Source organism: Trachinotus anak, unplaced genomic scaffold, assembly GCF_046630095.1.
Source record: "Trachinotus anak isolate AG129_WGS33_773 ecotype Australia unplaced genomic scaffold, CSIRO_AGI_Tana_v1 ptg000008l, whole genome shotgun sequence".
NCBI lineage: Eukaryota > Metazoa > Chordata > Actinopteri > Carangiformes > Carangidae > Trachinotus > Trachinotus anak.
In genome coordinates this window covers 2411455-2426905 of record NW_027273859.1, presented here as the reverse complement: position 1 = coordinate 2426905, position 15451 = coordinate 2411455, and the positions used below count along the sequence as shown (strand labels likewise).

The following is a 15451-nucleotide window of genomic DNA, read 5'->3' as shown; positions in this document are numbered from 1 at the left end:
GGCAACATGTCTTAAGCATCGCAGGATTAAGATCTTAGAGAAACTAATTAGCCACCAAAAAAAAAAAATACACATTTTGGCAAAAAGCTCAACAATGAGGGCAAAGGCACATTTAATAGAAAAAACATCACAACTTTATCATGTCATTCTTGCCATGCCAACAACACAGTTGGCATATTTTCGAACTTAAACTAACTTATTTAGATGTGAATATACAGAAATATTAAAGTTCTCTAATAGGTATTCAGGTCTTAATTCCCTGACCAAAAGTCAGGCTCTAACATATTCAGTAAAAACACTCAAAGAACTAAATCCATGTTCTTTTGGCCCTTTCAAAAACTTTGATGAACCAGAAATTTGTTAATAATCTTCTTGGATTTATACTTGAGGTGAGATTAGATCCTTTCTTAAGGTAGAGGCTGCATGGGACTAAGGTCATCAACAAAGGCATTTGTAAACAAGTTGGTCCTTGTCAATACAATGCCCTTATCTGAACGCATTTACAATAATGTCAAACAGGTTGGTTCTCAACACTACTGCGGTTTAATGCGAAGATAATAACCCTAAAACATCAGATGTGGGGCATCAGGTACAAAATTGAGCACTGTGCAGGACAATTGCTAACTTAATCCCCATGTCATTGTGGAGAACAATGGCACAGCATCTATGATACCTCACAATGTTGTGACATATAGATGTGACAGTTTTTTTTCTCTTGTCTTGGCTGGTTTGATAATTTCTACAACATGTCCTTTGGCCTGTTGGGAATATAGAGGGATCTTCCACTATCCACACCCCAAAAAATGGAAAGCTGCACTCCTGAACTACCATACATGACATAACTACTTATGTTAGCTCAACCCCCAGCAGTCAAGTCTTTTGAGAGTTGGGATCCACATCCCTACCTGTAGCCATAAAGGCAGCACTCAGGAGCACCCTCAAGTTTTAAACCAGGGAGTATGTTTGAAATTAACAAGTACTTACTACATGTCGTCCAATTGTGTCTGAGGGCAAAAGTGTTTCTAGCTGTTATGAATGTAGGGTAGGAATCCTGCCATCATAGAAAATGGGAAGACGTGAAGAATCATCCAGATGAGAATAAGTATTGATGGGCACACATTTGGTGGTAGTTGTGTGAAGAATGAAACAAGACAGCTTGAGAGATATGTTCAAAACCTGCCTAACGCTAACACTGCCTGGCCAGTCACTGTGTAAACTGCTTTTCGGTTTTAAAAATTGACAGACGCAGTTTCCATTATCATTGTTCAGGTCACTGCCTAAACATCTTGACTGTATGTGAGGGTTGGAATTCAGATAGACGTCTTGGAATGCAGATAGGTAAATTGAGAGTTTCCCCTTCCTCATCCCAATGGACTGGCACAACATCTACATTACTACAGATGCTGCAACAACATGCCCGTCGACCTCACAGTCCATTTACCCTCATTTGTAAACAGGACTGAGAGATAACTTAACTCTTTTATCTAGGGTAACAACTCAGTCCCAACCTTGTGCAATCCATCATTTCTGTAAGAGAACCAAGGTCTCACACTTGAAATGGCTGACTCTGCATAGTGAATCGTGTTTTAATGAAGCCAAGGAGAAAACTGCTGATCCTGATGGGGGATGTTGTTCAGCAGTGGAAAGATCACTAAAAGGAACTCCTGGATCTGACCAACATGTCCTCTGTGGAGGAGGCAGAGTTCGAAGACTCAGGGAAGGCCTTACCATATCACTGACAGAGGTTACTGAGATAGTTATGAAGCTCTGCAGCAGTAAGGCACTGTGTCTAGATGGAATTCGCCATGAGATGCTGAAGGCTCTGGACATTGGACATGCCCTTCCAATGTTGCATGGAGGTTGGGGGCATCACCTGTGGACTGGCAGCCCAGCATGGTGGTTCCCGTTTTTAAAAAAGAGAGTGATGGATATACTCCAACTATTGGGATACTGGGATATTACACTGCTCAGCCTCCCTGGGAAAGCTTAGGAGGCACTGATCAATTTGCAGGTTTCAGATCCAGGAGGAGCAATGCAGATTTTGTCCATAGGTGTGCAATGGTACTGAGCACAGTATACTCGGCCTGAACTTTAATGAGTGTCTGTTAATGTTGCTGGAATAGAAATCCTGAAACACATGAAATTTTCTGAAATTAATTGAAGTGTACAGTTCCAAATGTTGTCACAGGAGCTCTAGAATCCCTCAAAGAATGCTAGACTCCACTTTGAGCACCACTGCAATTAGCTGTAGGGTGATGAACATCCATGTGATATGATAACATAGTTTCTGTCTTCCTCTGTGAGGTCCCTTTACTCCACCACAACCACATGCAATAACTCCATGCGCTGATGCAATTAGTATTAGTCTAGCATGCATTTATAGTGTTATTAGACCAAACACTAAGAGGGAGAGATAAGAGAACAACAACATGAGATATTCTGATAGCTTTCAAAGAATACCCCTCAGCACCCAGATACAGTGAAGAAACAGGAGAGAAAAAGAGATTGGATTTGTTACAGGGGCTAAAATGTGATGCTAAAGGGGATGTGGAGGTTCAAAGGATAATGAGGACATCTGGTTCAGATGTGGCCTCATTATCTTCTCTTCATCATTTTCTGGAGTGAGAACAGAGAGCTTGGCCCTGAAAACAAAACCCTGCCTCAACTTTCTCAACAGTGCTCTGTTTTTACTTCATTACACTCCAGAGTCTGTTTGTCTCTCTTTTCGCTTTCTCCTGGTATGGACTGCAATACTCAGTGAGCCAGCTGCATTAAAGAATAATCTAAAGGACTGGCTCCGATTTTTTCAAGTATATCTTCATACATGAAAAAATCTATATAAAAATATAAAAATTTAAAATGCCATTTAAAATGGATGTCCAAAGAGAAAAGTTCCTTATTGCACACTGGCTACGAAAGGCAGTACCTTAATAAAGAAACTAAACTAAATAAGGGATCAGACTGAACAGAAGATACATTACATAGGTGTAACAAATTCATAGTATGTCCATGCAAATACAATGTGTTTTTTTCTCAGTCTTTTCGGATTGTGTCCAAAAAAAGATGAAACAATTTTTATTATCTATTGTGAATACCAGCTGTGTTCTTTAAGTTTCGTTTTTATTTATTTATTTTGTACCCTACAGATGCTGAAAAAATTGGTAGAAATACCAAATTAACCTCATTGGTCTTGTAATGATGAGGGAATGTTACCTAACTTGAGCATTGTACAATTTGGATATGACATCTTTTGTTACTCCCATTTTCCACAATACCAATGCCCATATTCACACTGTTGGTGTCTTAAACAGCAGGAAAGAGCTCAGTTAGAACACATGGCTGCACATGTCTGAAGTTTTATTTGAAGCAGCCCTGCCCTCACTACTCTATCCAGTACATATATTGTACTTTATGATTAGGAGCGATGTCAGGCAAGTGAATACTGATGGTTGGTTCTATTGTCAAAGGAACAGGTGCTTCTACTCCTCATTACATACTTAATACTGAATTCACTGTGTATTTGTCAATTAACAATTACAAAGACAAAAATAAACCTGTGCATCTGCAATCTGTTTTTTATAACCTGTTGTACAACCTTATACTGACTACATTTCGCCTAAGCTGTGAAACACTGGCTATATGTGTACTGTGAGGGCTTGAAGGCTTTACATGCTATTACTGCAGAATTTCACGTAAACTTCAGTGTAAACAGAGCCAAGTTTGCTAATGGTGGGTGTTGAGAACGAAGACAGATCGTACTATACAGGAGGAAAAGCCTCTAAATGACATATTTCATTCTAAGATGCAATTTAAATAATTTGATTATACCATTTACAACCAGCCTTTTGATTATTATCACTGGCTATGACTGAAACTGGCTATTATTAAAATAATTATCTAGATCATTCAAAGAACTCTTATTTGTTGTTTGGTGAAGTTATGACCTTGAAAAAAGAAAATAGATATACAAAAGGTTAATAAAGCATTTTTGAGTGAAAAGGCTAAAACCATCAGTGCTTTTGGGAGGCAGAGGCAGGTTTCAGTTGAAAGCTGTCAGACAAAGTTACTGTTGTGTTCAAAAGGCATTTGATTCACTGGCGTATGGGTTTAATGTTTTATACATGAAACTGATCTAACCATAAGAAGAATGGTAGTTAGAGAGGGTTGGATTTGGGGGGAAAGGGTTGGGGTAAGGTATGGATACAGGGTGAGGGATCAGGGAGGGGGTGGGGTGGCATAGGAGGGTTCCCCACCTGGTCACACCTTGTTGCGATCTACTTGGGGGAAAACAGTGGTAAAACAAGGTACAGCACATTTATGGATGCTTCACACATACAACCAAAATAAAGCATATGTTTGCATCAGATGACAACACCATAGTTTCCATTAATGACAACAGATGTAAATTGTATGTATTTTGGTTGGTAGCAGACAACTGCATGAGCAAATCCAAGTCAAGAATAGTCCACAATGGATTCAACTACAGTATATCAGGCCATATGAGGAGAAAATAGTAGGTGTGATTAGATGCGGAATGTGTCTGTTGTCTCAGTCTCAACCAAAACATCAAATAAAAAGAGCAAATTCCAACAAAGGCCTCATGGGAGATCTTCTAAATGATACCACTACCACTATAAAACAAATGGAAATATCATCCTAGCCCTGAAAACCAGGTTATCACTAGCATGTGAAGCTGACATTGAAAGGTAGTATTGCACTTTTGCAGCATCAGATGTGAAATGCACCAAAAGGCTGCAGACTGAGCTCAATACTTGACAGGCTCCAGTAGGTGAGATGACAGATTGACAGATTCAGCTTTCATGGAGATGCTATGGTTTGTTGTCCTTGCCATAGGCAGTTGATCAAATGGATGGCAGGCAGACCAAGCTCTGGACACATGCATGGTGAGTGAATGACAGCTGTCAATCAAACAAGATGTTCTATCTTTAACTGCCAATACAGAAGGGACCTGGAGCCAAATGGTCTTTGCAAATAATTTGTTTGAGTTTGATTTAACCTGTTCAAGAATCTGGTATGTGGAACAAGATAGAATCTCATGAATAAATAAATTAGACATTATGTCATAAAAAAATTTCATTAGTAAATATAGAAAACTAATGTAAAGTAACAAAGAAACTGAAAACATGGTTAAGTATTAAAAATGTATTCTATCTATTATGAAATTGAATTTCATCCTGTTTCTTTTCATAATCACTTCACAATGACAATGGCGGCAGATTTAACATTCAAAATACTTATGAACAGTGTGAGCTGACAGGCAGAGCTTGACAGTAGCAGCCTTCCTATTTCCAACCCACAGCTGTTGATTTTCCAGCTGAAATGACAACTGTTGTGGTAGACTTTATCAGCTGTAGTTGGCTAGCTAACTTTAGCTCTGTGAGGCTTGAAAAATACTGTCTTTTAACTTTTTACTGTTTCCAGTTTACAAATCTCAAAACGAGAATTCTGTAAAAGGGTCTTAATTATGCTACATACGTGCCAACATTCTAAAAGACCTAGGTTAAAGCTAGGTTAGTCTTAGTATTAAGTATGGAATGGAAAGACTTCAGTGCTACTTTGGTCTAATATAACCTTGTCTGGCTGCTAAGCTTACATACTTGCTAACATACTTCACATACAATGCTTACAGGTGAGATGACTGAGGATTAAAATAAACCACAGTAGGCCATTTGGCAAAGTAGCTATTTTAGCAAAGGTTGCTGTAGAAGAGCAGGATAGAGTTGCTAATGTTTGCCTCAACTCTAACATGTACTAACATCCTGGACCAGCATCCACACAGTTGGGACATACTACACAGTGGATGTGCCAGTCTTTTTAAAGTAACCTAATGTGGTTAGGTAATAAAATGCCAACTCTTCACCCTATAAGTAGTGCTAGTTTACTGCTGTAGATGGTAAAGAAGTTAGCATCATTTCATAATGTCTTATTTATTTAATACTGAATAGTTATACAGGCTGTCAGTCACTGGTAAGTACTGTATATGAATTTCACTCACAAATGCTGTTCAGCACAGGTTTGAAACCAAACCATATAAAATATATCCTCATCTGCAGCATGAAGCTGAGTCAGACAGATACAGGTGAAGTGTATCATAGAATAAACTGTGTGTGAAGGAAATGCTGAGGCAATGCAGTCATAGAGCAGTCATTAAAATCCTAAGCTAACAGCATACATGACATACAGTCTATCTAATATGCATGCTAAGTTCACAGAGAAGACTGATAATGCCTGAGATGTACTCATGCCCTCCGAACGCAGCTTGCTTGTTACATTAGCAAGCCTCTGGTGAATTAATGACAGAGAATATGAAATTGATGGTATCATTCCAGTCCAGACTGTGTCGAGCCAAGGTGCTGATGAAAATACCTCCCGCCAGAGGCTTGAGGAAGATAAGGATGATGAACACGCAGGTGACATGCCCCTCTATAACAGAGGAGAGCATGGAGGATGGACCTTTAGCCAAGCACATGAGAGTCAAGTACAGGAAGGTCTTAGATGGACGACGAGATGGGAATGTGTCCCAGGCACAACAGTGAACACTGCAAAAAACACCCATCCTCACAAGCAATTTCAGTTCATATACCATGCCTTACAGTCTTTTTAAGGAAAAATAGACCTTAACTGCTCATAGTGATTCATCTTGTAATTCTGAGCTCACTTTGTTCACCATTTTGCACCAATAATTAACAATGATGCAGAAAGAAATCCAGTAAAGGTGAGGTGGTTGACCACTGACAGCAGCCTTTAGACCAGAGTTCAATGCACTTGCTATATGTGTTGTATTTTGAGGGAATTTGAATGGTTGAATTCAGGGAATATAGGAATCAATGAAGTAAAATTACTGAGCACAAAATTTGAGCACAAAAGGAACATTTGTTTGTTTAAATTACAAGATTATTTGCTTGTGATTACTCTACAAAATATAACTTATGTTTGAACTTACTTATGTTAAAATGTCAAATTGCTCTATTAGGCACAAATATAATTCCATACAGTAGATAGGAAGCAGTTACAACTGATGAGTTAACTCCTACATCGCTACATATCAAATAACTACTGGAATTCACTAGACAAGCCCAAAAAATGTGTTGAATGATTTTTGTGATGAATTGTGATTCATATTTATTTTTACTGAAATAAACAACAGTGTCTGGTAGAAAATAGAGTTACACTCCTAATCGCTTGACATGCCTTTAAAAAGGACGTAAGACTGAATATGTGAGGAAATTACTTGTTTTTGCAGTGTATGTGTGTTTTCTCTCACACATATGCACACGCAGATAATGACAAGCAAGATGAGAGAGAGAGAGGAGGCATTACCCCATAAAGCTCCTTCAAAACGATCCCAGCACAGAAACAGGGAGAGGATCATGTCATTAAACACATTGCACAGCACAACAACACTCACTGTCTCTCTCACACATACACACAAACTACTAAATCACAAATATAATGCAACAATAGAACTGTCATATAAAAGACTGTCACCTAAAAACATCATATTGATGATTATATTTTACAGTTAGCACTAGCACTATAAACAGAGACAGAGCCTTCTATCAATGACATTTGCATAATGCATGCTCAGGCATCCAATGGAATGAGTTGTAGCGTAGCACAGTGACAGTGTTCCACATGTTTACAGAACTTGACTTATAAGACACAGTCATTGCTGTATTTGGAATAGGTCTTTGCCCTGTAACAGGGCTTTAAAGGCTTAACAATCTTTACCAAAAAATACGCTCATCTTCCTCTACTGTGACATTATCCTTTAATGAATTATCATTATAATTCAAACACACTATTGCTAATGTACATTTGGCAGACTAGAAGCAGCAAGGCTGGTTCCTGCCCACACAGACCAAATTAAAGTTTGGCATGTTCTCTGTATTACATCTGACCCACCACATGTATCCATCAAATCTAATGATCAGGATTAACAACTTACAAATAAGAGACTTCTTATTTCAAGAGAAAAAGGTAGGAGGTTTTGAACTTACGAAAATGCAAAAGCCACCAGCGCCCCACTGACTACTATGAAGTCCAGAATGTTCCACAGGTCTCTGAAGTAAGATCCAGGATGAAGCAACAGGCCCAGGTCCACCATCTAAGACAAAGACACTATTGTTATGTATTTTCATCTTTTATTTTATTTATTTTACTATAGGCTGTTTTTTTTTGTTTTATTTGCTTAAATTGTATTTATTTCAAATTACCTTAATTCTGACGTGGAACTATGTTATTAGGCCCGTACTGGGTGACTACACATACCATTATATATCTTTGGTCATTATTGGTTATTATATATTATTTTTGTTGTTGATGATAACTGACTATAAATACATGAATCTTTTCATAAAGCATTTTGAAATTAGTTGCATTAAACTTAAGTTTAATGTAGTAAAAGTAAAGGGAGTGGTGGCAAGCAACACAAGAGGGGAAGCTAGGCCTAGAGGTAAGACGAAGTAAAGAAGAGGCTTGTCAGCCTGCACAAGGCAGAGCACAGGTGCAGAAGGTGCTGTTCTGAAGATGGTACCACAGTTTTCCTTATGCCTGTTTACAAACAAAGGCTAAAACAGGAAGCCTTGGTTTTGAGGGATGTCGCATGCTGGATGGACGAATCAGTGGCCACTCTGTAGGACGCTTTGGATGACGCAGACTGCGACATGTTCCAGCGCTGCTCTGATGACATTGATATCAATAACGGAAGCGGTTGTGGGATTTATCGAGAAACTAGCAGCAGGCTAAGCAGGGAATTCCAGACATCCCTTTCCCCAGCAATACTTTCCAGCTCCTCCTGGGGGATCCCGAGGAATTCCCAGGCCAGATGGGATATATAATCCCTCCAGAGTTCTCGTTCTACCCCAGGGCCTCCTCCCAGTTGGACATGCCTGGAAAAACTCCAAAGGAGGGAGCCCTCCTACCTGCCTCCATGGACCCATTAAAGTGTGAATATCGAACTAATCGTTCTACTGATGATGCCATCACTCACCTCCTGCACACAACCATGAGCCACCTTGACAACGGGAGCGGAAATTATGTTAAAATGCTGTTCATGGACTATAATTCAGCATTCAATATTATAATTTCCTCAAAGCACTCCATCAAGTTGAAGGATCTGGGACTCAGTCCATCACTGTGTCATTGGATCCTCAACTTCCTCTCAGACAGACCACAAGCAGTAAGGGTGGGAAAACATGTCTCTCCCTCAATCACCCTCAGCACTGGAGCCCCCCAGGGTTGTGTTCTGAGCCCCCTGCAGTAATCTCCATACACCTATGACTGCATAGCCATGTCAGACTCCACCACCATTGACAAGTTTGCTGATGACACTGTTGTGGTAGGCCTGATCTCTTGCCTGATTCTCAAGAAGGCCTACCTGGAGGAGGTCGGAAACCTGGAGAACTGGAGAACAACCTCCTCCAAAATGTCAGCAAGACAAAGGAGTTGATCATGGACTACAGCACGAAGCAGGCAAGGCATTAGCAGTCCTTTAACGTCAATGGGACCCCAGTGGAAAGGTTGGACTGTTTCCAGTACCTCAGTGTTCACATCTCGTAGGACCTGTCATGGTCCTGTCACATCAACACCCTGGTTAAGAAGGCTCATCAGTGTCTGTTCCACCTAAGTTGCCTCAGAGACTTCCAATTAAATATCTCCACCTGGTTTAAGAACAGCACCAAGCAGGACAGACGGGCTCTCCAAAGATTGGTGCAATCAGCCCAGCACATCATCTGCACCGCGCTCCCTGACCTGCAGTCTATCTACACCAAGCAATGCTGGGCCAAAGCCAGGAAGATAATGGAAGACCCAAGCCATCCCAACAATGGACTCTCTACCCTGTTGAGGTCAGGGACGCGCTTCTGCTCCCTTAAGGCCAACACAGTAAGAGGATCTTCTTCCCTCAGGCAGGCCATTAGGGCTCTAAACCAGGACAATAACTAGGTCTGGACACTGGACACTATATTACACCCTCCTATCCCCCTATCAACTCATCCAATCAGAGTGGCATAGAGCTATCACAGCCTTCATCTTGAAGGAGCAGAACTCCTTCAAAATCAACCAATTCAGGAGCATTGCTCTACTGAATGTAAAGAGGAACTTTCTTTCTCCAACATGGCCAAGAGGATGACCTCATAGAGCTCATAGAACTCATGATGAGTTGGGTGCCAGGCAACACTTAGGGCATCAGCAGGGGGTGACAGGGAGAAATCTCTGCTAATGCTCCGCCACCAGGAGATGTACTGGGGTTAATGGAGGGAGCATCAATGACTGGCGGTCCCCAGCTCATAACCTGTTAGGTCTACCAAGGTTGTCTCTTTTTTTGTTTGTTTGTTTTTTTATTTTCATGTTTTTAGGCACTGGTGGAGAAGCAGCAGACAGCAGGTTAAACACCAATTTGTACGTATAACTGTTTATGAGGACATTTATTAATTGTTAATTTTGAACTACCACTGGGTTCAATCACCACTGTGTTAGCTTTATCAGTGATAGACAGTAAACAATGATGATTTTATATGACAATACAATGGATTAACATTAAAAAGAGTAATGCAGCCTCATCCTTTGAGTGCACTATAATTGTCACATTGAGGTGAGGTCCTGGCACAGACTGCCTCGCTGTCCTCTCCACATTCATCACTTAAGTACTTGCAGTTTTTAGACAGTTTAAAAAAGTGCAGTGAAAGACAAAGGGACACTGAGGTTATTACTCTTTCAATTTTGCAATTATAGATTGTACATGCTTACCTTGATCACCATTTCAAAAGTGAAAACACCAGTGAAGGCGTAGTCCAGATACTTGAGCACCTGCAAAAAGAGGCTGACTTAGTACTGCATATGTATATGAGTATAGTATTCAGGTATTGAAGCAGTTTTCAAGCATATTGGTTTGTGGTTGTGTGTTCCCTGTTTTAGTCACCACACTGACAGGAAAATCAAACGCTCTTTGCTCAGTTTACTATGCATAAACGTATACATAAGTTTTGCATACATTAATGTGTCTTTATGTTTATATTCATGTGCATCGTGTGTCTCACATTGTTGCGGGGGGCATTTGTCCAGACAGGATCCTCTGCTGCCAAAGCAATACTGCTCATAGCAATGACAACCAGGATGGACATCTCAAAATAACGCAGAGTCACAATATAGTGACACAACCGCCTCATCCTGAGGAGAGAAAGGCAGGGACAGACTGAGAGAGGGAGAGGTAGATAAGCAGTAAGCAGTAGACACAGAGTCACAGATGTAACAAAGACTGAATTGTGGCAGTAACTACTGTCTCACTGTCATTTCATCAGGGAAAACATTTAACAAACACAAGTGAAGAAATACCAGTAGAAATTAGAGGCGGCTGAGCTAAATTTCTAGTGTCATGCCAAAATGTCTGAATACTTATGTCAATGAGATATTTCAGTTTTTACTTTTGAATAAATTTTCTTTTTCTGAATAATTTCTAGAATTCTGTTTTCACTCTGTCTTTATGGGATATTGAAAATTGACATTGTGTAAATTTATCATTTAAATGATTTCCATAATACTGTATGAGCAAAATTTATATACAGACTAGAATAGAGGCTGCAGCTAAGTATAAAACCTTTTATCTGACTGTCTATATATATCGCCTGATATCGTAGATATAATTTATTCCTACTTTCTGCTGCAGCCACACACACCCTGACCTCATAAGTAAAGGTCATCTCATCAGCACTCCAGTTAGCAGAGGACTTTAACCTAACGTTGCCATTTTTCCTGTTAATTTCAGACATATAAGCCAGCTACCATTGTCTTCTCTGTGTGTGTGTGTGTGTGCGTGCGTGCGTGCGCGTGTGCGTGTGCGTGTGCGTGTGCGTGTGCGTGTGCGTGTGCTTGTGTGTGTGTGTGTGTGTGTGTGTGTGTGTGTGTGTGTTGATATGGATCATCAACAGTGTGTGGAGGTTTGTAAGTACATTTAGGAGATGAACAATAGTAATAAGAAGCACTGGTCTCTTGAGGAGGTGCAATTTACTGGTTATAGTAGGAGGGAAAGCAGAGAGTGGAGGTGATCCCTGGTATTATTATGATGTCATGCTAGTTTATAGATCATTCAAACTTAATTTACATAGCACCTTTCACAGATTAGTGCAGTTTAGCATGACATAACCAGTGAGAGAATTAAACAAAAGAATTGCATTCACCCAGTCTCTAAAGGGTCTGACTTCCATAGTATGTTGGAGGTCCTACAACAAGGCAGGTTGAGGCTACTCACGGATTGGTCTGTCCAAAGATGAACATGGAGCTGTAAGGCAGGATGGGTTTGGGTCCACTTTGACCTAGATCCTCCAGAGTCTTCTCATTCATGGGCAATGTCTCACAGTCAATACTGTTCACTGTGAAGACAGATCATTCACTTCAGCAATGACCTCAGACATGGCAGAGCAGCACTGAACATCAACCCCCAGCAATCATCACATCTACTTCACTGTCCTCAAAACACAACTGGAAAATAAATCAGATCCTCTCTTCCACCTCTTCTTGGCGCAGTCTGATACAGCCCCTCTTTTACTCTGGGTTACCCTTACACATATGAAAGAAGACGTTCAGTTCTTCCTGTGGAAATATCTTGTTCTTCCCACTCACCATTCATGGATCAGAAACATTTTTACTTTAAGACAGAAACAATAATTTATATATATAACTTCTAAAATACATTTTGTTTTGTTTCCCTGGGTGATCATGGTACTGACAATGTCAGATTCCGCCTTCCTGGGGCACCTTCATGTACCTTCCTCACCTTGCTCTTTTCACAGCACATGTTTTCTCCTCTGTACTCAGCTGTGGCTATGAACAGAGACCTTCAGCATAAAGGCTGCCAGGGAAGTAATGTAAGTCACATTACTGTATGTGTGCAACTTGATACTGACTTTGCATGAGGATGGTCTCTCCGGGTGGGGAGGTGACAGTCACAGGAGGAATGTGGATGGGGGTTTGGCCAGTTCGTCTGACATTCCGCTGGTTGTCTGAGTCCTCAGGTTGGTCAGGAGGCCAGTTGCCCCCCCCAGAGCCCTGCTGGGGGGAGATGGCTAGGGACTCCCCCTCTGAGTCACCAAACCTGTCCCTATATCAGACATAGCATCTTAGATATTAATAACTCATGCTTGTGTCCTGGTGGGTAAACAATGATTGCAGTGTTTCCCACAGAGTGAGACAGTCAAACTGTGACAGACGGGTCTATTGGACAGCTCTCAAATAAACACGTACATCATTTCTGTTTGCAAAGACCAAATGGATTGTTGTTTTTGGCCAGTCTGACTATGACAGACAAGTCCTTAGTCAATGGTCCGTAGAGAGAGAGAGAGAGAGAGAGAGAGAGAGAGAAAATGAGAGAGAGTGGGACCAGGAGGCAGTGAGTGAATCAATGTGCTACAGCTCTAGGATGAAATAAGATTTGACTCATTTGAAATAGTAAAAAATAGAATATAATTACATGGTGGTCAATGCGGACATTGTGGTGGGCAGCCATAAATAAATCAGTGTGTGGCAAACACTGGATTATGCTACTTGCCACCACTGTCAGTGACATTTTGTTTGACTTTACAAAAGCTGCTGGATGTGGCTAAATATTTACAGACCAGTAGAGACATCATTTACACTGTGGGCTGACTGCAAAATTAAAAGACCCAACAAATCTGACCATCTCTTTTAGAGCAATTTTAGTTTTCTTTTTAAAATGTGAGTGCACTTCAAAATATTTAGGCAGTGACACTGCATGACTTGAATGATGACACTGAATTCAAAATTAAACAGTTTTAAGGACAGTGCTTCAGTTATACAGTGTCTTTGATCCATTGCAATACTTAAGGGATGGTGAATAGGAATATGTTATTTTATCATGGAATAGGTTTTTTTATCATATAGCAAATACATTGCAAACTTATGATGAACATGTGAGAACCACAAACCTCATCAGGCCCTTAACTGACTATACATTTTAACACATTGTCATTATCAATTTCAAGTCATGTGGCCTTGTGCCGACTCTCCGTGCTGCCACATGTTTATATGTATGACCAACTGAAGATAAAGTAAAGTCCTACAGTTACACTTCCTGACTGTGCAGCATTAATATATGATGTGGACCTATGTGTCTGGAAAAAGACATAAAAGTAAAAAAAAAACAGTCTAACAAAGTGAATCTGTATTATGAACACTGTCAACTTAAATGAGCTCAGAACCCAGTAAAGTAATTTTCATATTAAAGGGTATTGACCATGCAATGGTTTTGATTTTTCACCTGTGACCATGGGTCTTGTCTCTCTCATTGGACTCCTCTCCCTCAACTGCTGGTTGGCCCCTGGATCCATGAGTCCGATGTCTCCTCCTCTCTCCATTGGCTCCACTGTCCCCTCTGGAGTTAATGTCCCTGTCCCTGTTAGAAGAACATCCATCTCTGTGCCGGGATCTTCGCTCTTCCCTCCCTCCACTGTTCACTGTCCCATTACCCCCTCGGGATTGCCGGTGTGAATGATGATGGCGATGCTCTCTCTCGCCCCTGACTCCTCCACCTCCGCTGTCATCCACTGAGCTCTGATGGTGATACTTCCTGCCTCCCTCTCGGCTGCGGGATCTCTCGCTCTTCCTCTCCTTGCCCCGGGTGCCGTCGTGGTCTTTGGAGCGACTGTGATGGACATGGTGCCTGGCACCAGTGTCACCATTGTCGTTCGTCTCATCTTTCATTCTGGCCCGGTCCCTGTCTCTGTGGCGGTGGTGGCGGCGAGGCTGGTGAGGCACAGGAGGGTCGGCGGCAGTCTCAGCCTCCTCTGGCAGGCAGGACTTATGATGGTGGTGCTGGTGGCCACCCAGCAAAGGCCTGTCACAGGGCTCAACAAGCAGCGGCCGGTCGTGGTGGCTCTTCATGTCGGGGTGGAGGTGGAGGGCAGAGGACAGGCGGAGACGCTCCTCAGGCTCCAGCTCACTGTACAGGGCCTCACAGCTGGTCCAGTTTTGCCTCCTCAGCTGGTTGGCCCTCTGCTCCCACACAGACATCGTCTTCATTGACTTCTGCTGCTCCTTACTGGGGGAGAACAAGAAGAATCAGACAAATCATAAATCATAACCACTGGAACACTGATACTACAATAAAATACTGTGTCACTTATTTTTGAAAGTTTCTACTTTGATGTCAGTGCCAGAGTTTGGTCACAACAGCTCATCATTTCTACAAAGGATAGAAGCATTTCCAATGGATACATTGACAGGCATGGTTCCCTCTGAGGTGTGACACATTCAGTGTGTATGCACTTTATACATCATCATGGCACATAAAACCAACAGTATATTTCATTTTACATCTCATGATGGCACACAGTCCCTACATGCTTGTATGATTGAGGTGCAATGGAGCTTTAAACACAGCAGAGCACTGTGTTCATTTATCATAGTCTACTGTGGA

The 15451-nt window shown here is 41.2% G+C and overlaps 1 protein-coding gene across 1 annotated transcript in view; it reads right to left on the bottom strand.

The window, feature by feature from the left end:
- cacna1ba (calcium channel, voltage-dependent, N type, alpha 1B subunit, a) overlaps nucleotides 1-15451 on the bottom strand; it is a 143765-nt gene that overhangs the window by 40793 nt on the left and 87521 nt on the right. The window contains exons 20-25 of the mRNA XM_071481837.1: nucleotides 14294-15073; nucleotides 12924-13117; nucleotides 12269-12389; nucleotides 11061-11190; nucleotides 10771-10830; nucleotides 8022-8128 (exon numbers count right to left, since the gene is read on the bottom strand). Of these exons, the coding sequence (XP_071337938.1) occupies nucleotides 8022-8128; nucleotides 10771-10830; nucleotides 11061-11190; nucleotides 12269-12389; nucleotides 12924-13117; nucleotides 14294-15073 (1392 nt within the window). The remainder of the gene's footprint in view (nucleotides 1-8021; nucleotides 8129-10770; nucleotides 10831-11060; nucleotides 11191-12268; nucleotides 12390-12923; nucleotides 13118-14293; nucleotides 15074-15451) is intronic.